This window comes from Esox lucius, chromosome 15, assembly GCF_011004845.1.
Source record: "Esox lucius isolate fEsoLuc1 chromosome 15, fEsoLuc1.pri, whole genome shotgun sequence".
Taxonomy (NCBI): domain Eukaryota; kingdom Metazoa; phylum Chordata; class Actinopteri; order Esociformes; family Esocidae; genus Esox; species Esox lucius.
This window is the reverse complement of record NC_047583.1, coordinates 29,376,650-29,403,487: the sequence shown is the minus strand read 5'-3', so window position 1 is coordinate 29,403,487 and position 26,838 is coordinate 29,376,650. Positions and strand designations below refer to the sequence as shown.

General features: G+C 41.8%; 1 protein-coding gene across 5 annotated transcripts in view; it reads right to left on the bottom strand.

Annotated features, from left to right (window-relative positions):
• ldah (lipid droplet associated hydrolase) overlaps nucleotides 1-26,838 on the bottom strand; it is a 92,917-nt gene that overhangs the window by 44,915 nt on the left and 21,164 nt on the right. For all 5 annotated transcript variants that reach the window (XR_002197864.3, XM_013132209.3, XM_034297594.1 and 2 more), the window contains exons 3-4: nucleotides 7,385-7,519; nucleotides 1,517-1,686 (exon numbers count right to left, since the gene is read on the bottom strand). Coding sequence is in view for 4 of the 5 variants with exons in the window: in XM_013132209.3 (XP_012987663.1) it covers nucleotides 1,517-1,686; nucleotides 7,385-7,519 (305 nt within the window). In the remaining variant the exon portion in view is untranslated. The remainder of the gene's footprint in view (nucleotides 1-1,516; nucleotides 1,687-7,384; nucleotides 7,520-26,838) is intronic.

Below are 26,838 nucleotides of genomic sequence, written 5' to 3'. Positions count from 1 at the left end.
ATGACAGGGCCAGCTTATCAGTCTGGCATCTCATCCACCATCAGCTGATTGACGCCCGCAGTTTTGGATGTAATCATCAGCAAAACGAAAATACACTTTCATCGCACACCAGGTGGAAGTCAAGAGGGGTTTATTTGCCATTTATCAACATGAAGAAAAGAAAAGAAGAATACAGGGACCCCAGTTTGCCAAAAAAGTACCATACCAAACCAAGTGAACAAAACGCTCCGAGGATTTTTTGATAAATCACACTTCTTGTATGCATAAGGACATAATTCCAGTTTGTGATTTCAAATCAAGTGGCTATGGCAATGTGACTGGGGTCATTGTTTTGCTGCATGATTGAAGTGCAGGCAAATTCATTAAGAGGCATTTGCTTGTATCTGAGAAGAAAATGTGTTTCTCTTCACTTCAGAATAAACACTGTTGTTTTACATCAAGACAAGTGAGCCAGTTCCATCGACAGACATTCTTGCCCAAAATATATTTCACTATAGTTTACAAATGAGAGTGTATGACAGTTCTTTTATTTTCTTACACACTTTTCTCTAGCCATCCCTCTGGTATAGGTTGTGCGAACACAACCACACACCCAAGGGAAATTGCCGGCAGCTAGCAGGGCCAGCCCATCCCCGGCACAGCTGCCTCCCATCAAGACCTCATCAGGGCAGGTATATTAAGGGCCCAAAGTAGCAGCTTTGAGCCGAGGCACAAAGAAAAGCAGATGAAGTCGCAGAAGCTAAAAGGCACACGTCCATGACGCCACACGCCGCACTGCCCCAGCGATGTGGAACCCGACGGAGGAAGACACCTGAGCATTGACCACTTTCATTGCCATTGCTGCGGTGATCAGTATTTGCTTAATTCTTTTTAAAATGTCTCAAACAGTTCCAGATCTCCAATTGAATGATTTGTAATTTGTCTGTATCATGATAGTTAGCTTAAATTGTATTGACATGTTCCTCAGATTTTCAGACCCAAATGACCAAGTCTAGAATAACATTAGATATTGATAGCTCTCTTGCGCATGCTCTAATGCTGCAAAATCCCACAACTGCCTAATAAGAAACAGCTCTGAAGCCAATTGTCCAAATTCATTTGGCACCCTAAAATGGGGGACATTTATTCAAAATGTGCTGTCATATCTAAATAGCTCATCTGATATGGATACAAATGCACTTAATTAAATCTGACATTCTAAAATGTAGCCCCATTGTTATGGTAAGAATTTCAAATCCAATGATGATTGTGTTTTTATTCAATTCCTAACCCCCAATAGTTGAGAAAAAGGCATTAAATAATAGTGTTTAATAAGTGTGTGTTTCTATATCCCAGTGAACATAGATAAAGCAAATGGAATTTGCATGACACCACCCATGCACAGTCAATAAAGTTTTGGCCCTCAAAACTCAAACAAGAAGGAAACTCTTTAGAGAAACCACAGAGGGGCCAACAATCAATTACAGAGTTACAAAGTTGTGTGGCTGAGAGAATGTGAATCAAAGTGGGGACTCACCGGCAGTTCAGGATCCCTCTTCATCATCTCCAGGATGATGTAGCAGCCGATGGAATGGCCAACAAGAACCAGGCGAGTATCCCTGGTGACGTAATCCCTGAGGAAGGCCAGCTTGTGCTCTACCTGCCCGTTAAGACCAAACACGTCCCCTGCTGCCATCACGGATGGATCTGCAAAGAACAAGTTTCATCGTTATTAGTTAGTGACATAATGTATCACCATCCCCCAAATAATTCTAAACAAGGGAATGAAAGCTAAATACTGTAGTATTTTTACATTAATGCATCAGTACACAAGACAGCGTATATTTGCATCTTGTCAAAGCAGCACGTGGCACCCCAAAATAAAAACGGGGACATCATGCTATGGTAATGTTCATTGATTAGTAGTAGTCATGAAATAAAACAACAGGGGCAATCACAGTTGGGAAGTATTCCAAAAACATTGATTACATTTCTGTAATCACTTTGGAAAGATATTTAGCCATACTTGATCATATACTGCTGTAAATCCAGCCTCAGAACAAAGCTTTTAAGGAAGAGTTTACATTTTTCTACATTGTAGAGCAGTCAAATCCAAGAAAATTTAGAAAAGGAAATGAGTAAACAGACAGAAAAAAATGTAGAATGAAAGAGTGAATTAGAGATGGTGATCGGGACTTGGCAAATTGTAAAAAAAATAATTAATTAACACATCAATTCCCATAGAATGAAACATATTTGGTGAAAGACTTGATGTTTCATTCTTTCATAGTGGAATTTGGTGCAGCCGTTCTGCACAGATATCATTGGGAGGAATATGGTTGGGAAGGCTGCGGGGGTTCGGAGTATGCTTACAGTATAATGGAAAAACAAAATGAGCGCAAATTGTGATTAATGGGTCAATAAAGAATAACATATGGCAAAGAGAAATTCCCCCACACAGAATAATGATCGTCGTTGCAAGAGAAAGGGGGGAGACTGTAAAGCGATTAAACCCTTCTCCCAAATGGGTAATAAATGTGTGCTGCATTTTTTGTCCTTCTAGTGAAAAAGGTAACTGATTTCCTATGTGTCAAAAGAAATCTCACTTGTGGTGTTACTGATTACAAAATGGGAGGTGTAGGCTCTCCTATGGGTGTGGTGGCAATTGGAAAGCTTGTAGACCTCTTAATAATGCGGCAAATGCCAATAATGAAGCTAGCAAGTATACCAAATGGACACATCTCTGTGTAGTTTTTGAAGAAAGAGATCATAAAGTGAATAGAAATAGCCTTCTGTATACTGCTCAATAATCAAGGGGTTGAATATATGCCGACTGTTTTACAAACACAGACTAGAAAATGTTCTGGGATTCATCTGATTACAATGATAAGGTTTACCACCGAAATCATAGGCTTCATTAGTGCATTGATGACGTTATCCCCAAAGTGACAATATGAACTTATCCTAAAAAAGAACTTAACATAGGCCTACCGCCTATTCTCATCTTCAGTTACTTTCCACAATTTCGTGATATAACATTTTTAATTAAGGCCCTTCGTCACATGATCTCTTAGCGGAATCAGGCCACATTATGTAAAATAAGTTCTGACCGAAGCATATCAAATGCCATTCTGGTTCTTACCACACTGCTACTCAACCAGGAAGTCCTTTATCCCGAATGCTCAACCAGGAAAACCCTAACCTTTACACATAGAAGGGAGCACATTCTCCAATCTCACCGGCACCCAAGTTGCTGCAAAGAAGTCAATGAGACTTAAGATTAATAACCCACCAAACTCTGGCCATCTGCAGCTCCTCTCACCCAAATTCTCACACTAACAAATGTTTTAAATGTACCCAAAATGTAACCCCTAAGCGGAAATTGCATTTTTCCTTTTAAGAACGGGTCAAAAAACATAGTGGGGAACACCAGGATCACACTCAGAATTCAAACTTAGCACAGACGTTGCTGCTATTGCTACTGTAATCTATCCACAGGTTAATTTTACCTACCTGAATATGAACTTAAATGAACATGTTCAATTCCTCCTTAGGAATTATTTGTTTAGCAGGTTTCAAGTAGTAAAAGAGTGGTAGTATCGGCTGGTAGTACACAGTTGTTGACCTTGAAACAATCAAATTACAATAAAGATAAGCTAAAGTGGAGGTTGTCTGGAAATAATTTTATCAGATAGTGAAGCTACAGGCATCAGAACAAAATGTTAACATATAAAGTTAATAATGTACTCAATCAATCAACCAAAATCCATGGCAAACATCACATGGTGCTGCAGTCCTGACCAACAACAGTGGTACAAGAAAACTATTCCTTTGATAATAGACCTTGGTTGGTGAACCAATAACTAGTACAGCAAATACAATTTTCACAATGAATGCTTCAGTAATCTGAACAGTAACTGTGTAATTTATCCATATTGAACAGAAAAAGTTAGTGGTCTGACAATATGAATGAGATCCCATGACCTGGCATTCAATTATTGTTAGCGCAGCAATAATGTTCTCTGTGTTTACATTAACAGATTTGTACAGTCATCAAAAGCATCATGGACAAACTACCATGCCACCAGAATACTTCCTCCGCATTTTGTTTGTTTTAAAAAAACAATTATATGAATAAAATGTTAATGATAACTGCCAGTCTTTTATTTGCATAAGCCATTGGTATCTCAGAGGCTCATTCAATTTTGTTGGGATTTCTCTATATTAGCGAGGCCTTTGACCTAAAAGTCCCATACTGTAGGTTTCAGAGGTCGCTGCTCCCTAATGAACCAAAGGCTATAGTTTTAAATCAATGGCAAGCATTCAAGGGTTAAACAAGGCATGGATTTAATTGGCAGAATAGGGTTAAAAAGATATATCATTATTGGGCCCCCTTGGAACAAATTGAGGAAAAATTATATTTAGAAAATTGAACTTTGCAGTGACAGTAATGTGATCGTAGACATACTTTTTTTGATATTTGCATCATTCAATAGCATACTGTTTACGGACATACAGTATGAAAGTAAAAATAACAGGTAAAACAACTCTATGCCTTTTTTGAAGGAAAAAGTGCCTGATTTATGCCTCTGGCAGCTCAAATTAATTCGAATGAACAACCAGTCTGTTTAATAACAGTGCATATCCCATGAATGGCCAGTCAGTTTAATAACAGTGCATATCAAATAAACAACCAGTCAGTTTAATAACAGTGCATGTCAAATGAATGACCAGTCTGTTTAACAACAGTGACAGTTCGAGCTAACCTAAAGACACTGAAATATTTTACTTTGCAAGCATTTGTTCATCATAAAAAATCTACAGAAATGCAATTTCTTAGCGCGGAAGTACTAAGTAATTACTGTACAGTAATAAGTACAGTAATAAGTAATTACTGTAGCTTCAAAAGCTGATTCTCTCCCGTTTGGCTATAATATATACAAATCTATCAGTTTCTTACATAATCTGTGAGGAATTTTCGCTTTAAAAAACTGCTTTAACTGTGTCGTGTTCGAAGGCATTCTTGCATCCATGCCCCGCTTAAGCATTTAATTGCTCTCTGGGCTTTGACTCTGCCATTCCATTACACTTAATTTCTTTATTGTGGTGTAGCTTTGCCTGTGTGTTTTGAAACACTGACCTGTTGCAAGACGCATGTTCAGTTCAGCTTTGTTCTCACATTATCCCCAGGAAATCTCTGGCACAATTTTGAACTCATTGTTGACTGAATAATGGTAAGTTGGTCAGGTCATACAGCTGCAAAGCAGCCCCAAAACATAATGCCACTAACTCCATGCCTTACAGTTAGTTTCAGGTTTTTCTATTCAAATGCAGTGTTTTGTTTTGGCAAATATGGCATCAGGCATTGGGCCAAATAACTGCAACTTTGTCTCATCAGTCCAGAGCACATTGCTCCAGAAGTTTGTGTTCACATGTGTTGTCTGGCCAATGTCAGTTGTGTCTTGATATTCTTTTTTGAGAGCAGAGGCGTCTTTCTTCCAGACCTCCCATGTAGGCCAAGTGTGGGCAATATGTTCCTGATAGTTGAGTTGACTCATGTATTAAGGCACTGATTGTGGCAAGAGAGGTCTGTAGATCCCTTGGGTTCTTAGAGACTTCTTCCAAGCACCTTTCAGACAGCTTACTGTGGTGGGATGCCTTGTTGTATGTAGAGTGCCACTGGAATTTTCTTCACCTAATCTTGTTTGAATTGCTTGAAAATGGCTTTGTAACCCCTCCCAGACACATGTGCATCAATATACTTTCTTCTGAAGGATTACAAATAGGTCTTACCACACACATATGCTTAAGACAAAAACCAGACCAACTTCCTAATCTATATAAAAGGATGGACCCTCCTGCAATGATTTAAAAAAAAATCGCTTGTCTCGTAGTCGGGGACAAAACAGGCAGAGATCGAAAACTGGGAAGACAGAAATATGATATGGGTAACGGGAAAACGACTGGTAACAAGGAACACTGGAAATTACTGTACAGGATAAGACAATCTGGCAACTGCCAGAACAGAGAACAGGCGTTAAATACACAGAGGGGAAACTGGGAACACCTGGTGGTGGGTGGAATCATTACAGGGTGTGGCAATATAACCATAAACAGTTTTACTTTCGGCTAACTATAATGTAGCTACTGAAGCCGGTAGCCAGTGAAGTTTTAGTCTGGCAATACAGTACCTATAATGAAAAGAATGACTCCAATCTCCATGGCTGGTTTCTTCCCGTATTGAAAACAATGACAGCTGAAAATGCTAGGTGAACTATACTACGTAAATCGGGAACAATATGTTACTTGATGGTGCAGTTCGTCCATCGCAATATATCCGTAAACAGTTTTATTTTATGCTTACTATGATGTAGCTACTGAAGCTTGTAGCCAGCAAAGTTTTTGTTTATCCTCAACAAATCCTAATGTCTAATTAGTGTTGTCCCTGGCGAGGATTGAACGTCAGTCACCTACATGGCGGTCCGTGTCTCTAACCACAACGTTATTTAACAATGGGTAGTCAGTCTCTCAGGCACTCACTCAGTAAGAAACATTCGATCTTCTAGGTTGACTACTTACGCGCTCCAGCAAAAAAACATCCCGGGAGATGTACTTTATCATATGAATGCATTTCATAACGGGAAGTCGGACTACTGTGTTTCTGGACTATTATTTAGACTTTGGATTTGGAAAAGTGCAATCCAGGGAGAGAGCATTTCTAATTCTGGCTTAAAAGTCCATGACCACATGTGAATGAGTGCCAACCTGGCAAGTAACTACAAGAACGTATTTGCAGGGGTGTGGAATTCTGCAGAAAAGCATAGGGTGGCGGATTTGAACCAATGTGGCACAAGTACATTTGCACTGTATTACACATTCTGACCAGAGTTACAAATGCTAAAAATGAATATATTTGTTGTATCTACTCCTGAAGATGAATGAATCCAAACTGGATCGATTTCTTGAACCCAAAGAAAAGTGTGTGTTCCAACTGGGTGGGATTTAATTTATTTCCCATGTGGGCTTGATAATATCTTCCCCACATATCAGGCATAATGAAAGCCTTCTCATTGTTTTATGAATTCTGCTTGCTGGAGAAGGTGAAGGCTCTTGGCTATGAAACCTTACCGTTACCCACAAACTGCGATATGTACCGAACCATGGGACCACTGTACTGTTGCATCCCTAATGCACATCCTGCCAGGATGTTCTGCCTCTTTACAATGCCTGCTTTTCATGAAGGTCAGCTGAAACCTATGCGCTTCAATGAGATTTCACCTCCCTGTAATCAACCACAACTGAATTTGCAGGTGCTACAAAGAGTGCGACAAATCAAGGCAACATTAGACTGCTGAGCCAATTTGTGCAAAGAATTTTCAATATGAGATATCAATGTGTTACATACCGTCAATCATGTCCATAGTATCAGGAGGCTCACAGTGACCAGCATGGCTTACTGCCCACACAGGACAGCGTCGGTCAAATGCCTGATAAAGCGTCTGCATGAAGGTCTTGTAGAAACCAACCACCCCTGGATTACCTGTAGAGACAAAAACACAGTTCAATATCATAATTATAATATTAAGAGCTTAGTGAATGTAAAACCACATGACAATATATAAGGCAGGCTACATGACATTTAAAAACAACTACTTTAAAATATAAAACATCTACTTTGACAGTCAAACCTACCAATTTATTTTTACATGATTACATTTCTTGTGATTGAGTTCCATGTAAGTGACTCTTAGCATCTCAGAACTACTTATAAGCAGCATATTTCATGCAATCTCCCCCCATAAAAAGTGCCTTGAATGGTGTTCCATAAACTTGACTTTTTAACTTATGTTAGCTTGGATTCTATGGGACAAGTTGATAAGGGGCAGGACAACTGATTATTCTGAACAGGCCACTGTCAACTTCTTCTTTGAGTACACTTGTGGGATGGACTGCAGAAAGAACATCTTTCCCACATCTATTCCCTGTCTGCTGTGTGTTAACGGCAAGTTCTCTTGTATTGATCTGTGACTTTGCTAGCACCAACATAACGACCTACAGAGAAGGAAATACAGGTTTCTTGTGGACATTATACATTCAATACACCCAATTACACAAACATAAATTGCACAAACATGTCAAGCCTTTTTTGCCACAATCTTGATGATTACGGCTTACAGCTCATGGAAATCAAAAATACAGTATCTCAAAATATAACAAATGTATAAATACAGAAATGTCAACCTGAGAAGAGCTCTAATCAACTAATGATCTAAAAACACCAGCAAAGGTTTCCTAAGTATGTTAATTTATGCACTCAATACTTTGCCGGGGCCCCTTTTGTACGGATTACTGCACCAATGCGGCGTGGCATGGAGGCAATCAGCCTGTGGCACTACTGAGGTGTTATGGAGGTGTTATGGAAACTTTGATAGCGGCCTTCAGCTCATCTGTGTTGTTGGATCTGGTGTCTCATTTTCCTCTTGACAATACCCTACACATTTTCTATGGGGATCAGGTCAGGCGAGTTGGCTGGCCAAACAAGCACATTAATACCATGGGCAGCAAACCAGTTACCAGTCATTTTGGCCCTGTGGGCAGGTGCCAAGTCCTTCTGGAAAAGGAAATCAGCATCTTCATAAAGCTTGCCAGCAGATGGAAGCATGAAGTGTTCTAAAATCTCCTGTTAGGCGGTTGCATTGACTCTGGACTTGATAAAACACAGTGGACCAAAGCCAGAAGATGACATGGACTCATCACTGACTGTGGAAACTTCACACTGAACTTCAAGCAACTTGGATTATGTGCCTCTCCACTTTTCCTCCAGAATCTGGGACCTTGATTTCCAAATGAATTGCAAAATGTACTTCTGAAGAGAGGACTTTTGACCACTAAACAACAATCCAATTATTTTTCTCCTTTGTCCAGGGAAGACGCTTCTGACGTTGTCTCTGGTTCAGGAGTGGCTTGACACTAGGAATGTGGCACTTGTAGTCCTTTCCTGGACACGTCTGTGCGTGGTGGCTCTTGATGTACTGACTCCAGCCTTAGTCCACTTCTTGTGAAGCTCCTCCAAATTCTTGAATCAGCTTTTCTTGACAATTCTTTCAAGGCAGCGGTCATCCCAGTTGCTTGTGCACCTTTGCCTACCACACTTCTCCCTTCCAGTCAACTCCCATGAATATGCTTTGATACAACACGCTGCAAACACTCAGCCCTTTCAGCAATGACCTTCTGTTGCTTACTGTACCCTTCTTGTGGAGGGTGTCAAAGAGTGTCTTCTGGACAATTGTCAAGTCATCGGTCTTCCCCATGATTATGGTTATGTGTACTGAACCAGACAGAGAGATTGAAGGCAAAGGGAGTTAATTAGCTGATTAGAGCTCTTCTTAGGTCAACATTTCTGTATTGTAAATGTTTTATTATAATATTTTGAAATACTGGATTTTTGATTTCCATGAGCTATAAGCCATAATCATCAAGATTTAAACAAAAAAGGGTTGAAAGATTTCACTTTACGTGTAATAAATCTAGAATATATGAAGGCGTCACATTTTCATTTGAATTACAGAAAAAAAAGGTAGTCGGGCTTGGTGCTCGCCAGCACTGTTGCCACTTAAAGGGATGGCTTTAAACCCCTTGCTGTAGCAAGAAACAAAGTTGGTACAGAGGCCAAAACTGATTATGACAAGCCACAGATCCCTTTGTGAGTAAACCTTCTTTTGCTGCCACCTCCAATGGACAGTACAGACCTGACTGGCACATCAGAGGACCCAACAATACCACTGTCACCAGCTGCTGACAACAAAGCTTCTCACGTCTCAGCCAGAGCTCTGGGTTTGAGGTGTGTGATGCCCCTGCTCAGTGTACACCGCTTGATCCATCACCCGTTCTAGTCCTGGCTTGAGTCCTGTTTCAGCCCTAAGTCACACTGGGGCCCGCACTGTTGCTTGTCCCTTCTTTGGTTCTTGCCCTGGTTCCGACAAAGGGAGACCTGCCTGCCTCAGTTGGGGACACTGCCACCAGACTGATTTCCTGTTGACCCTGCCTAAAGGGCACTCCTGGCCATATCTGTAGGGTATGCCCTATCTCTGTTTGGGAGCCATTCCAGCCCCTGACTAGACACTTGTCTGCATCCATAGACTAGCCCTGCCTTGTAGTACCTGTCTCATGGACATAAAATGGCACTCCTTAACTGCTTTTTAGAACTGCCTTGACACAGTGGGCGCCTGTAGGGGATTCTACCTTTCTGTAAATACACAAATAACAAACCATCCTCCAAATACACACCCCACTCTCCATCCTTCATGACTGGTGCCCTAAAGTGTAAAGGTACCATAACCCTGCCTCTCAAACTCTCTCTGACCTGTGTGAAATGACACATGATTGGTTGCTAGGGAACATGTTCTTATAGGGAAGGACACCTGATTATTCTCCTGCGCAGGCCGCTGTCTCCTCACTTCCCCTCAGAGTGGACTTATGGGATTGAATGCATGCAGACAATGACATCCCTCCCACATCTGTAACCCAGATAGTTCTACATGTGTATAGAAATACAGTCCCCTTGTGTGTAAACAACACCAAGATCACATAATATAGATAATACTACAAATACATAATATTATGTATTTGTAACAAAACTAATGGTTTTATTCCACAGCTGAAAAGAATTGGTGCAGGGTTGTTGTTTTTTTCAGCCAAGCAGGGAGAGATAAGGCAAAAAATAAAAAAATGATAAGCAGTAAATGAAGTGGCTACTCTGTGTGGTCTGTCTTTTTGAGTGCGGCACTCTTAGTGTGTATCAGTAGTATGTGACAAGCTCTGTGTGTGTTTATATAGTAGGTCCTTTGTATAGTGCTTGTGTGAGACATTATTGTGGGTGAGTATTATTGTGTACACTATGTTACAATACCTTGTAAGTGAATTAGAAGGACACAAGGTTTTATTTGCTTTCTTGAAAGAATGCAGCCATAGCCTGTTGTCCCGGTCAGCTGAAAATTATGACAAAATTTTGCCTGCATGTACAATTTCAGGCCACGAGGTCAGTAATTAGCTCTGTTATGACATGAGTTGATGCCCTTTCCATTTATCAATGCTTCACTGTGAGGGTGCTGAGAGAGAGAGATGCAATCTGTGGAAGAATATAAAGCCGTCTCTTTTTAAGCTGGTGAAGTGTCAAAAACAACACATAGCCAATCAGCACTCAACAACACACCACTGATAAAAAATACATCTAATGGTTTGATTAATATTGGAATTTGTTTTTGTAGAAAAAATTACCTGGGCAAATTTACAAAATGCTGTTGGATTTGCCAAAGTAAAATGTTGGAATATTTCTTGATGTGACAAATGTAAGAAACACACTCACTTATAATAAAGTGTTCCATGTTTTGGGCAGTGGGGAGAACAAGTATTTGATACACTGCCGATTTTGCAGGTTTTCCCGCTTAGAAAGCATGTAGAAGTCTGTAATTTTTATTAAAGGTACTCTTCAACTGTGAGTGACGGAATCTGAAAAAAAAATCCAGAAGATCACATTGTATGATTTGTAAGTAATTCCCAGCTCTCTTCAGGTCATTGACCAGGTCCTGCCGTGTAGTTCTGGGCTGATCCCTCACCTTCCTCATGATCATAGATGCCCCACGTGGTGAGATCTTGCATGGAGCCCCAGACCGAGGGAGATTGACCATCATCTTGAACTTCATCCATTTTCGAATAATTGCGCCAACAGATGTTGCATTCTGGTCTTGGCCATTGTGGAGAGGTTGGAGTCTGTTTGATTGAGTGTGTGGACAGGTGTCTTTTATACAGGTAACAAGTTTAAACAGGTGCAGTTAATACAGGTCATGAGTGGAGAACAGGAGGGCTTCTTAAAGAAAAACTAACAGGTCTGTGAGAGCCGGAATTCGTACTGGTTGGTAGGTGATCAAATACCTGTCATGCATTAAAATGCTAATTCATTATTTAAAAATCATACAATGGGATTTTCTGGATTTTTTTTTTAGATTTCGTCTCTCACAGTTGAAGTGTACCTATGATAAAAATAACAGACCTCTAAATGCTTTGTAAGTTGGAAAACCTGCAAAATCGGCAGTGTATCAAATACTTGTTCTCCCCACTGTATATTGGGAGAGTATAAAATAGATAGTAAATATCTAGCAAATGCAGACACAATACTATAAATGTATCCCTTAGTATCTAATGTTGTCAGGACCATGTAAAGAATCTGGATGTGAATCAAGATCAGTCTATTTCCTGCATTCAAACTCAAAGGCAACCGCCTTCCCAAAATCTCGCACGGCCTCAGTGTGTCGGCAAGGTAAAACATGATACTGCGATCATACAAAAAACACCAGCAAAATAATGCAGTGAATGTAAAACCTGTTTCATATTTCCAGTGTTGCCAGATAAGGAGGTCCCCCAGAATCGGGCTATTTTAATGGGCTTGGGCGGGTTAATTTACAGATAGTATAGAGAAAAATCTAGGAAAAAAAGTGTAGTATAGAGAAAAATTGCATTTGAGCGTTTTTTTGTGGGGCCTGGGGGAGATTTGTCAGTTTACTGTCAATAAAATCTGGCAACCTTGCATACAGGACCACATTGTCCTTCATCACGGAGATGAGTAATGTTGAAAAACAAGTGGATCCTAGTTTCTTTTATACCCAACAATGTCAAAATATTTATTTCTATTTATACTGTTATTATTGTTTTTTTGTTTGTTTAATTTTGGACCAACATAACGACCAGAGTGTTCAGCTGCACGCCGAGTCATGCTGTCAGTGTACTGGATGAAAATCTTTCAGGTGAAAAAACCAGAAAAGGAATCATGCAAGCCTAGTTCAGCTGGCCTGCAATTAGAAGGGATGAATGTTGTTGGTTTCGATCCGCGGTTTTCTACGTGGCAGACTGTGTATTGTCTTCGTTCCGCTGCCCTCTGAACACTCAAATTGACAAACACAGTAGTTTGAGTAAAGTGTAAAGCAAATAGTGTTGCAGTGGTGGTTTTTACAAATGTTACATCAAGCTTTTAAGCTGTCAGTATGAAATAATTTTAGGGACTTTACTAAATAAATATACACACCATGAAATAATTCAATAAAAGAGAAATATAACATTAAATTATGAATAAAATAATGAATAAAAAACATGTAACATATTTAATGGTGTGTTTCTACATTCGATTTATTTCACAATTTCATATTTCACAATTTATTTATTTCATGGTTGCATTCATTGTGAAATCTGTCATTCATCATTGAATCCATCATCAATCCATCAAAAAACTGTATTTGGTAGAACACGCCCTTCCAACTTTGATGTTGAAAGTGACAGATTTAATGATGGATTCAATAATAATAGATTTCACAATGAAATAAATCATTAAATGTAGAAATGCATGTTTTTTTACTCAATCTTTTATTTATAATTTAAATTATATATTTCCCTTTTAATTTATATCATGATTTGTATTTATTGATACAATAAAGTCTCTAAAATTCCTCCATATGTCAGTACAGAAACAAAAATCTTACTACGGCCCTAGCTAGTAGCTTCCAGATATTTCTTCCTTCAAGATCCGAAGGAAGACAGGATTTGCTATTCGCTCCTTAGAGCTGTAATCCTTCAAAAATGCACACAGATTTTCTCACGGATGTAATGGGTGGAATTCAATGTATATTTGTCATTTTCTTCAAGGACAGGCCATTTAGGTGGCCCACCCAAGGGTTTCTATAGCAGAAAAACATCTGGAAATTAAGGAAACAAATTAACTGCTCCATTCACCAATGCAATTTGGTTCCCAACATTCACCAAAAAGAGCCATTCAAAAAGAGACTTTCATTCAAGAACGATCCATCTCTAGTAGCTAGCAGCAGACTGGTGGCAAGTGAGCAATGTCAAGCAGCGGATGTCCCGTACAGTAATCAGTGCCGCAAAACTAGGAGCATAGGAGAATGTCTATGGCTGGCGAGTAGAGTAACTTGAGTAACTTCCTCCGAGCCATGCCAGATATTTTCTTACATGACTATTTTGGTATAAAACATTTACCCACCAGTATGGTGGATATCCTTCTGAGATTTACTTTCCAAACGGAAAAACTTAACCCGCATTTGGTGCTTGGTGGGTGTTAACTTTGGACCCTGACGGGGAGTGTTCAGTGGGAGTGTGGTTGTTTAGAGTTTGCCGACTGAGCCAATGGCTAGAGTCAATGATTTCTTCTGGCTCTGGAAAGCCAACTGAAAACCAAGGGAATTTGGAATTACTATCTTAGAGAAATTGTATTTAATTTTCCAAGGTGGAAACTATGGTGGCATAGTTTCAACATAGGCTGAATGTTGGAGTCTGGCAAGTGAACGTGTTAGTCAACACATCTACAAGCGCTCTTACAACACATCTTCCCCTACCTTTTTCTGTTTTAAGACAATAAATGATGGCAGAAAACAAATTTACCACACATACTTTTATATAAGACATGGATACCCAACTATGCAACCAAACACCAAGCCATACCTAGAATTGATTTACTGTAATTAATGAATTCATAGCATCCTTGTCAGATTGGAGAGTCCTGATCTGTATCTCACACAAACTTGACTTGAGTGCAATGCTTTTTTCAAAGCTCATTGAAGAGGTGAAATACGCCATGAATATCGATGTTGACAAATTGCTAGTGACCAACATAGCAAAAATGGCAGCAAGTACTAGTGCATTGTGGGATTGTTGACATGCTGTATACGGCTTGCTGTAACCTACCTGGCTACCTGCCAAACCTTTTTGAATTTACTCTATATAAACTAATTGGTTAAATTCTTCTTTAAGAGTTTACCAACGCAATATTTTTATCTGTTGACCTTTTACCCAACTTTTTCTACACCAGGACTCTATTTGGACATAATTAACGGAACCACTTACCCCTGAACACCTGAAGCTATGTACCATAACTATGCCTTATCACTGTAATTGTTGTTGCTACAACATGGAGGAAAACTATCTTATTCAGGTAAATATAGGAGCGTTAGAGGGTCTGCTTCAGACGCAAATGTCAGGCAAGGATTATGTTACTGAAAAAATTTGTCTGTGCCACCAGGAAGAAACAAGTGTTATTAGGCCCCCAGCACAGCTCCTACAGCCGGGCGAGAACTTTCTTTTGGTCACTGGGAAGAAATGCCCGTCGACCAGTTAAACCTGTGTTGCTGCTAGAGCCGACTGAGATTTTCAACAGGTTTTCCCCATTGGAGTCGGAGAGGCCCGAGCCGTCTTCGGAGGGGAATGATCGGCAGGCAAGCGCAACTCAATCGCTGGCTGAAAACGGAATTCTGTCCCTTCAAAGGAGGTAGAGTTTGTAGATAACTGGCTCTCTTTTTGGGACTCTCCCAGAAATAGGGCCAGGCCTGATCTGCTGAAGAGCGACAGACTCCACCATAGCTGGAGTGGTGCTCTTCTTTTATCTAGGAACATTGATAGGGTGCAGATTAGGTCGCAGGCTGTTAGCCACCCTGCTAGCATAGTTGAGTCTGTCGATAGCAGAGCCAGAGTAGTTAGTACAGTTTTACCTATTGCCACTGTGACTCGTTCCAGGCTGAGAAAAGTTAAACAAGGTAGTGCTAACAATAGCAACCTTATTAAGATAAAGCCTAAAAAATGAAGATACAGTCTGTATCACCTCGCATCTCAAAATGGGATTCCTAAATGATAGATCCCTTGCTCCAAAGGCAGTTGCAGTAAATTCATTAATATCTGATCATAAACTAGATTTTATTGGCATGTGTGAAACATGGCTAAAGACTGATTACTTTACTGCCCTAAATGAGGCCTCTCCTCCTGGCTATACTAGAGATCATATCCCCTGTGCATCTCAAAAAGGAGGGGGGTGTTGCTAATACTTATGACAGTAAATATACATTTACTCTCAAACACATCACTGGTTTTCATTCTTTTGAAGTTTTACTCATGAAAGTTAACCAGGCTGATAAACCGTTTTGCCATACACAATGTTCCTCAATGAGTTTCCAGAATTCTTGTCTAACCTTGTAGTCATGGCAGAGAGAATTCAAATTTTTGGCGATTTCAATATTCTTCTGGAAAAGTCCAATAACCCTCTTCAAAAAGCCTATGAAGCCATAATTTACTCAATGGGTTTTATCCAACATGTCTCAGGTCCAACACACTACCCCAGTCATACCTTAGATGTAGTCCTGTCACGTGAAGTAGATATTGTAGATCTAATAATTTCCCCCCAAAATCCTGGAATATCAGATCTCATTGCATTTAACGTTGAAACAAGAAATCCACTTACTCTGCAAACAATGAGTTTCAAAAGCTGTACTATAAATTCATGGACTACAAATAGATTTCTTGATATTCTTACAAGCAACGACAGAGTAAAGAAATCTGCAAACGATAATATAGAGCAGGGGTTCTCAACCTTTTGCAAGCTGGGCCCCCCCAAAGCTGGTTCATTGCAATTGGGGCCCCCCTTCCCGGCGCCACCCCCTCTACACCACCTTGCATAGATAGATAGATAGATAAATTATTTTTAGGCCCACACATTATTATTATTATTATTATTATTATTATTATCATCAGTAGCGGTAGGTAGGCCTATTATCATTACTAGGCTATTGTTATAATTGGCACTTAGCACCAGACTTTTAATGTGAGCTTGCAGGCATTATTATTAATATTATTATTATTATGAGTAGTAGTAGGCCTATTATCATGACTAGGCTATTGCTATAATTATGAGGTTACATGCTTTATTGTTGGTATTATTATTAGGGGTTCAAGCACGAAGTGCTGAAACCCTATTGTTATTGTACAGATTTTTAGGGGTTCAAGCACGAAGTGCTGAAACCCTATTGTTATTGTACAGATTTTTTTAGGGGTTCAAGCACGAAGTGCTGAAACCCTATTGTTATTGTACAGATTTTTATTATTATTCTTCTGCCGTAAAACGCATCGTGCAGCCCAAACCGTAAGAGCTGGAGCTTTGAAACTTTGGCATATGGTAGTACAAAAATCGAGGAGAGGTTATCAAAATATGAGCTCGATTGGCCCATAGGTGGCGCTATAGCGACCTAAAGCGCGAAAGTGGTCATAACTCCTAGACCGTATGTCGTAGACTCAAGTGTCTTATATCCCTGTAATCCTTGGCTCAAGACGAACAAAACGTATATCTCCGATTTCATTTCCGCCATGATAGATTTTCCGCCATTTTGAATTTTGTCAAAAACCTACTTTTGCGAACTAGTCCCTGGATTTTCGCCCGATCGGAACCAAACCAGTGTAGAAATGTTCTATGGAGTCTGAAAATCAATAATTATCAAAACAAAGTTTAAATTTCGATTCATGGTCGCTAGGGGGCGCAAAATTAAAGTTGTGGGAGGAGCCTATTTTACTAAAAAGGCTATAACTCAAGAAGTAGTTAAGTAAACTTCACCAACCTTGGTATACATGTGTTAGAAGTCAGTCTGAGGTCACAGTAAAAAAACTGCGTCGATTGGCCACATGGTGGCGCTATAATACGAAAAATTATACGAAAAACGTATAGACACCTGACCGTTTGTCCAAATTACTTGAAATTTGGTATGCAGTGTCTTTGCCCAAGGGGCCATGTATGCCTTGGCGTATCTCAAAAAACATGGCCGCCATTGGCCAATGAGATTTGAGCACCTATTAAACCAGGTTGACATACTCTGATCAGAACGAAACTTGGTGGGCATGTTTGGCACAAGGTCCTAGAGGTCTGTAAGAATTTTGAAAGAAATCGGCCACTAGTTGGCGCTAACGAGTTTTAAGGCTCTCTAATCACGTGTTGTTACAAATTTCGTCAAAAAATGCATATCACTTGATAGATCTCCTCATGCTGAAAAACTTTGCCTCAAGAACCACTACTGTCAATCAAACTGTTCATTTAATATTCGCGAATATGTTAAAAACCTACTTTCGCAAACTAGTACCTGGACTTTCGGCCTTTCGGAACCAATTCGGTCTACGATGATTCTCTGGACTCTCTAGATCAATAATTATCAAAAAAAAGTCGATTTTTTCCATTTGCCTGGCTGTAACAGGATAATTTATTCAAGTGGCAGGACAAAATACACTCAAAAGCCAATAAATCCCATAGAAAAACCCCAAACTTCACAAAAATAGATGAGCATATGTGTCATAACATAGTGAAGAAGCATGCAGAGTTTTGTGGAGATCAGACAATAGGTGCAACTATAACTGTCAAAAAGCTTTGAAAAATGTACATTTCCAATGCTACAATGCCTGTATTGGCTGTGAATGGACTTTTCCATTTATTATTTCAGTGGTTAAATGCTTGCTAAATAAAACGTAATGTATTTTGATGTTTGGGTGCTTAAAGGCCTTAACAGCTTGAACCCCGATAAATGCTGCTTGCAGCTTTAATTATTATTATTATTATTATAATCATCATCAGTAGGCCTATTATCATTACTAGGCTATTGCTATAATTGGGAATTGGCACCAGACCTCTGATATGAATGTATGCTCTATTATTGTTATTATTACTAGGCCTAATAGTAGGCATATCATCTGCATTTTTTACAGAAGCTTGCAGGTATGCGATGTTAATGTGAGACCTGAGCCTGCTTTGCCTGGCAAAGATCCTCAATTGTTGGCGCAATGTCTGATAAACACAGCCTCAAATCATCCTCGATTTGTGCCTGATTGCGGTATTTCGTTTTGAGTGCAGTCATTTTTGAGAATCCTGCCTCACACAAATATCTCGACGCGAAAGGGAGGAGAATCTTCAAGGCGACGTCACAGAGTTGAGGGTATTCCTGCATCAATGCTGCCCAGAATGACGAAAGAGGGCAGGAGGTAAAGAGTTCCTTCAGCCTACTGTCACTCTTCAGCTCAATAAGCTGTTCCTGCATATCAATTGACAGCTCGTTTGCTGTGCACACAAATTGATCTCGAATCCACGCAAAAGAGTGATAATCCTCTTTAATGTATGTCGCAAATTGATTAAGTCTGCAAGGCTGGGGAACATGTCGCAGTTCCCTCGACTGATGCGGCCATGCCAGAGGTCAAGTTTTCCCACTCTGTCTTCAAGGAGCAAAATATGAGTTTTGCGGCCTTGCAAAGACAGGTTGTGGCCATTCAAGCGGTCAAATATATCGACCAAATAGGACAGAGACGCAAGCCACATAGTGTCATCCAGATGCTTCGCCAGATCTGATATGATTTCTGTCAAAAAACACTTCACCTCCTCTCGCAGCTCATGCAACCGCTGTAACACCCGCCACCTGGAAAGCCTTGTCCCGCAGATACCTGCAGCTGTGCCTGCCCAGCAATATCAGTGAATTCGTCCAGCTGCAGCGCGTAGTAAGGAATCTTTTTTATGAACTCTATCAGTTGCTCTCTGATATCATTAGACATGTCTGAAATTCTCCTAGCGACTGTGTCATTGGACAGTGGTATTGCACCGAGCCTGGCTGCTACACTATCTCCTATCATTATTCTGCACGTCTTGCACGGCCGGCAAAATGAGAGTCTCTGCAATTGTATGCGGTTTACCCAGTTTAGCTATTCTTTTGGCCACTACATACGATGCCTCCAAACACTGTTTAGACACAGTGCTGTGAACTGAAATTGTTGCCTGTTGCTGATGGGGGCCATCAAGCTTTCTTTAAAATATTCAGCCCGTTTATCCTTAATGCCAGCATGCTTTGTTTCGAGGTGCCTTTTTAGTTTGCAGGGCTTCATGCTGTCGTTTGCCAGCACCTCGGCACACACGACACACTGAGGTCTCAGATCAGCCGTGACTGTAAACCCAAACTGCAGATATGCTTCATCGTACCTTCGAATCATTTTTGCAGCTGGTGGTGTGTCGGTTGCCTTGTTGGTCCTCACTAGAAATCTCTCCATTTTTGATTGTTTTGGGAGAGAGAGATACCGTTTCTCTTCGGGAGACTTGTTTAAATTATGACAAATATGCTATATACATGTCACTAGATTTGTCGCTAGTCGCTTTTGACACAAAAGTCACCAGGACTTTTTTCGGATGTAATTTTTTTATCCCATCCTGTAGCCTACTCGTGCCCCACCGGTTGAGAACCACTGAAATAGAGGATCTAAATTCAACTCTGCTAAAGACTTACGGTTGCACCCCTAAAAACAAAAGAAATATGCAACAAGAAACTTGCTCCCTGGTACACAGACAATACTAGAGCACTCAACCAAGCCTCCAAAAAATTTGAGCGAAATTGGTGCTCCACCAAGTTGGAAGTATTTAGACTAGCCAGGATAGACAGTAAACTACAGTACCGAAAAGCAGTCATGTTTGATCGAACAGCTTACTTCTCCAACCTGATTGAGGTGAACAAAAACAAACCAAATTGTATCTTCGATACAGTTGCAAAGTTAACAAAAAAGCAACGCTCAACAAGTGAAGTGGGATGAATACATGAACTACAAACCCGATTCCAAAAACGTTGGGACACTGTACAAATTGTGAGTAAAAAAGGAATGGAATAATTTACAAATCCCATAAACTTATATTTAATTCACAATAGAATATAGATAACATATGGAATGTTGAAAGTGAGACATTTTGTAATTTCATGCCAAATATTGGCTCATTTTGGATTTCATGAGAGCTACACATTCCAAAGAAGTTGGGACAGGTAGCAATAAGAGCCTGGAAAAGTTAAAAATACAGATAATGAACAGCTGGAGGACCAATTTGCAACCTATTATGTCAATTGGCAACACGATTGGGTATAAAAAGAGTGGCAGTGTCAGAAGTCAAGATGGGCAAAGGATCACCAATTCCCCCAATGCTGCGGCGAAAAAATAGTGGAGCAATATCAGAAAGGAGTTTCTCAGAGAAAAATTGCAAAGAGTTTGAAGTTATCATCATCTACAGTGCATAATATCATCCAAAGATTCAGAGAATCTGGAACAATCTCTGTGTGTAAGGGTCAAGGCCGGAAAAACCATACTGGATGCCCATGATCTTCAGGCCCTCAGACGGCACTGCATCACATACAGGAATGATACTGTAATGGAAATCATAACATGGGCTCAGGAATACTTCCAGAAAACATTGTCGGTGAACACAATCCACTGTGCCATTCGCCGTTCCTGGCTAAAACTCTATAGGTCGAAAAAGAAGCTGTATCTAAACAGGATCCAGAACCGCAGGCGTTTTCTCTGGGCCAAGGATCATTTAAAATGGACTGTGGCAAAGTCCATTATCCTATCCAGACGGTGTCTCTTTCAGGGAAGACCTTACATTTTCCAACATGACAATACCAGACCACATACTGCATCAATTACAATGTCATGGCTGCATAGAAGAAGGATTCGGGGACTGAAATGGCCAGCCTGCAGTCCAGATCTTTCACCCATAGAAAACATTTGGCGCATCATAAAGAGGATGATGCGACAAAGAAGACCTAAGACAGTTGAGCAACTAGAAGCCTATATTAAACAAGAATGGGACAACATTCCTATTCATACACTTGAACAACTTGTCTCCTCAGTCCCCAGACGTTTGCAGTCTGTTATAAAAAGAAGAGGGGATGCCACACAGTGGTAAACATGGCCTTGTCCCAACTTTTTTGAGATGTGTTGATGCCACGACATTTTTTCAACTTATTTTTTCCTTAGTGATACATTTTCTCAGTTTAAACATTTGATATGTCAGGACCCCATACTCTGATATGTTAATAAAATATAGAAATTTGAAACTTCCACATCATTGCATTTATTACAGTGTCCCAACTTTTTTGGAATCGGGTTTGTACTCTGATGAAAAGATCATCACCATTAGAAAACAAATAACTGACTCCTCCTTAAATAGTTATAGTCCCCAAAATCTCAGTTGAACATAATAAATTGCATCCTTTCATCTGAATGTGTACCAAAGAATCTAATCTGGATCCGGACATGTTAAACAATAATAGGCCAATCTCTAAACTCCTGTTCCCCTCAAAAATCTTAGAAAAATTTGTTTCCCAACAACTGAATGCCTTCCTAAAGACATAACATTTATGAAATGCTCCAGACCAGTTTCAAACCCCATCATAGTACTGAGACTGCACTCGTGAAGGTAAAAAATGACCTTCTAATGGCCTCAGACAAAGGTTCAGCATCCATCCTGTTGCTTCTTGATCTTAGTGCTGCTTTTGACACTATTGATCACTCCCTTCTCTAAATCAAATTTATCTAAAAGTTATCAGTTCCTATGTGTGGATGGCATATCCTCTGAAGGTTTTGGTGTTCCTCAATGCTCGGTTCTGGGCCCATTATTGAACTCACCTAAAGGATTATTAGTAACACCATACTAATACTTTGCTTGACCCCCTTTCGCCTTCAGAACTGCCTTAATTCTACGTGGCATTGATTCAACAAGGTGCTGAAAGCATTCTTTAGAAATGTTGGCCCATATTGATAGGATAGCATCTTGCAGTTGATGGAGATTTGTGGGATGCACATCCAGGGCACAAAGCTCCCAGTCCACCACATCCCAAAGATGCTCTATTGGTGTTCAGTTATTGGACTTCTGTGATAGTCACAGTTTGTCCATAATGAACACCATGTTCAAGCATAAGGGTGTCCATCAGTGCACGTGGCACCAGGACACCCTAGGCCGCAGGTCGATGATCGACTTTGTTGTCGTTTCATCTGACCTGCGGCCGTATGTCTTGGACACTCGGGTGAAGAGAGGGGCGGAGCTGTCAACTGATCACCACCTGGATCCGATGGCGGGGGAGGAAGGTGGACAGACACGGCAGGCCCAAGCGTACTGTAAGGGTCTGCTGGGAACGTCTGGCCGAGTCTCCTGTCAGAGAGATCTTTAACTCCCACCTCCGGCAGAGCTTCGACTGGTTCCCGAGGGAGGCTGGAGATATTGAGTTCGAGTGGACCATGTTCTCCACCGCCATTGTCGAAGCGGTTGCTCGGAGCTGTGGCCGTAAGGTCTCCGGTGCCTGTCGAGGCGGCAATCCCCGAACCCGGTGGTGGACACCGGAAGTATGGGATGCCGTCAAGCTGAAGGAGCCCTATCAGGCCTGGTTGGCTTGTGGGACACCTGAGGCAGCTGACGGGTACCGGCAGGCCAAGCGGACTGCAGCCCGGGTGGTTGTGGAGGCAAAAACTCGGCCTGGGAGGAGTTCGATGAGGCCATGGAGAAGGACTATCGGCTGGCCTCGAAAAGATTCTGGAAAACCGTCCGGCGCCTCAGGAGAGGGAAACAGTGCCCTACCAATGCTGTTTACAGTAGAGGTGGGCAGCTGTTGACCTCAACTGGGGATGTCGTCGGGCGGTGGAAGGAGTACTTCGAAGATCTCCTCAATCCCGCCGTTACGTCTTCCATTGAGGAAGCAGAGGATGAGGGCTCAGAGGTGGACTCGTCCATCACCCGAGCTGAAGTCACAGAGGTAGTCAAGAAACTCCTTGGTGGCGAGGCACCGGGGGTGGATGAGATCTGCCCTGAGTACCTCAAGTCTCTGGATGTAGTGGGGCTGTCTTGGTTGACACACCTGTGCAACATCACGTGGCGGTCAAAGACAGTGCCTCTGGGATGGCAGACCGGGGTGGTGGTCCCTCTTTTTAAGAAGGGGGACCGGAGGGTGTGTTCCAACTATAGGGGGATCACACTTCTCAGCCTCCCCGGGAAAGTCTATGCAAGGGTACTGGACTGGAGAATACGGCCGATAGTAGAACCTCGGATTCAGGAGGTTTTCGTCCGGGCCGTGGAACCCTGGACCAGCTCTATACCCTCTACAGGGTGATGGAGGGTTCATGGGAGTTTGCCCAATCAATCCACATGTGTTGTGAGGATTTGGAGAAGGCATTCAACTGTGACCATCGCAGCATCCTGTGGAGGGTGCTTCGGGAGTATGGGGTCCTGGGTCCTTTGCTAAGGGCTGTCAGGTCCCTGTACGACCGAAGCAGGAGCTTGGTCCGCATTGCCGGCAGTAAGTCAGACTTGTTCCCAGAATTTTTAGGCGCAGCCAGGGGCCGGAGGGTGTCAGGTTTGGGGACCACACGATTTCGTCTTTGCTCTTTGCGGATGATGTTGTCGTGTTGGCCCCTTCAAACCAGGACCTTCAGCATGCGCTGGGACGGTTTGCAGCCGAGTGTGAAGCGGTGGGGATGAGAATCAGTACCTCCAAATCCGAGGCCATGGTCCTCAATCGGAAAAGGGTGGCTTGCCCACTTCAGGTTGGTGGAGAGTGCCTGCCTCAAGTGGAGGAGTTTAAGTATCTAGGGGTCTTGTTCACGAGTGAGGAAAGGATGGAACGAGAGATTGACAGACGGATCGATGCAGCTTCTGCAGTAATGCGGTCAATGATCGGTCTGTCGTGGTGAAGAAAGAGCTGAGCCGCAAGGCGAAGCTCTCGATTTACCGGTCAATCTACGTTCCAACTCTCACCTATGGTCATGAGCTTTGGGTCATGACCAAAAGGACAAGATCCCAGATACAGGAGGCCGAAATGAGCTTTCTCCGCAGGGTGGCTGGGCGATCCCTTAGAGACAAGGTGAGAAGCTCGGTCACCCGGGAGGAGCTCAGAGTAGAGCCGCTGCTCCTCCACATCGAGAGGGGTCAGCTGAGGTGGCTTGGGCATCTGTTTCAGATGCCTCCGGAATGCCTTCCTGTGAAGGTGTTCCGGGCCTGTCCCACCGGGAGGAGACCCCGGGGAAGACCTAGGACACGCTGGAGGGACTATGTCTCCCGGCTGGCCTGGGAACGCCTCGGTGTCCCCCCGGAAGAGCTGGAGGAAGTGTCTAGGGAGAGGGAAGTCTGGGCATCTCTGCTTAGACTGCTGCCCCCGCGACCCGGCCCCGGATAAGCGGAAGATGATGATGAAGAAATAGCATTTTATTGCATGACATAGGAATTTGATCACCTACCAACCAGTAAGAATTCCGGCTCTCACAGACCTATTAGTTTTTCTTTAAGAAGCCCACCTGTCCACACACTCAATCAAACAGATTCCAACCTCTCCACAATGCCCAAGACCAGAAGGCAACAACTGTTGGCGCAATTATTAGAAAATGGAAGAAGTTCAAGATGATGGTCAATCTCCCTCGGTCTGGGGCTCCATGCAAGATCTCACCTGATCATGAGGAAGGTGAGGGATCAGCCCAGAACTACATAGTAGGACCTGGTCAATGACCTGATAAGAGCTGGGACCACAGTCTCAAAGAAAACTATTAGTAACACACTACACTGTCATGGATTAAAATCCTGCAGCACACCCAAGGTCCCCCTGCTTAAGCCAGCGCATGTCCAGGCCCGTCTGAAGTTTGCCAATGACCATCTGGATGATCCAGAAGAGGAATGGGAGAAGGTCATGTGGCCCGATGAAACAAAAATAGAGCTTAACTGCACCTGTTTGAACTTGTTACCTGTATAAAAGACAAATATCCACACACTCAATCAAACAGACTCCAACCTCTCCACAATGGCCATGTCACGGTACGGTGAGCAGCAGTGCACTCTCACTTCCCATCACTTATGAACACATTCCGGACTTGTTTTGTGTCACATGTCTTTAACCATGCACACCAGGTCCCTATCACATCATTTGTAAGTGTTTAAATGTTTCCCCTCTGCGCCCCCATTTGTGGATCATTGTTGTTTAACGTGTTGTGTGTGTGTTGCCGTCTACAAGTGTCAAGACAACTGCTGTATACCTTTCATTTGGCTGCTTAAGTCAGCCCATTCTTTTGGTATTTGGTTATACTCAATATTTTGTTTAATTAAAAAGATCAACACCGACTACCTTCTGCCTGCGCCTGGTTCGTTACTCCAGCAACGCATGACAGGCCAAGACCAGAGAGCTGTGTAAGGACATCAGGGATAAAATTGTAGACGTGCACAAGCTTTTTGGTCTAAACTCCACTCACCGTGTTTGGAGGAAAAAGGATGAGTACAACCCCAAGAACACCATCCCAACCATGAAGCATGGAGGTGGAAGCATCATTCTTTGGGGGTGTTTTTCTGCAAAGGGGACAGGATGACTGCACCGTATTGAGGGGCGGTTGGATGGGGCCATGTATCGCGAGATCTTGGCCAACAACCTCCTTCCCTCAGTAAGAGCATTGAAGATGGGTGGTGGCTGGGTCTTCCAGCATGATAACGACCCAAAACACACAGTCAGGGCAACTAAGGAGTGGCTCCGTAAGAAGCATCTCAAGGTACTGGAGTGGCCTAGCCAGTCTCCAGACCTGAACCCAATAGAAAATCTTTGGAGAGAGCTGAAAGTCCGTATTGCCCAGCGACAGCCCTGAAACCTGAAGGATCTGGAGAAGGTCTGTATGGAGGAGTGGGCCAAAATCCCTGCTGCAGTGTGTGCAAACCTGGTCAAGAACTCCAGGAAACATATGTATATCTCTGTAATTGCAAACAAAGGTTTCTTTACCAAATTTAAAGTTCTGCTTTTCTGATGTATCAAATATTTATGTAATGCAATAAAATGCAAATTAATTACTTAAAAATCATACAATGTCATTTTCTGGATTCCGTCACTCACAGAGCGATACAGTATCAAAAAACTCAAGTGTCCCCATAGACACCTGATCAGGGAGGTTCCGGAAATTTTTTGGACAACTGAGATTTTTAGGACCATAACTATTTAAGGATTCAGTTATTTGTTTTCTAATGGTGACGATCTTTTCATCAAAGTAGTTCATGTATTCATTACAACTAAAGTGAAGACCCACTTCACTTGCTAAGCTTTGCTTTTTTGTGAACTTTGAAACTGTATCAAAGAGAAATTTTGGATTGTTTTTGTTCGCCTCAATCAGGTTGGAGAAATAAGCTGATCGAGCAGACGTGAGTGATTTTCGGTATTGTACTGTACTGTCTATCCAGGCTAG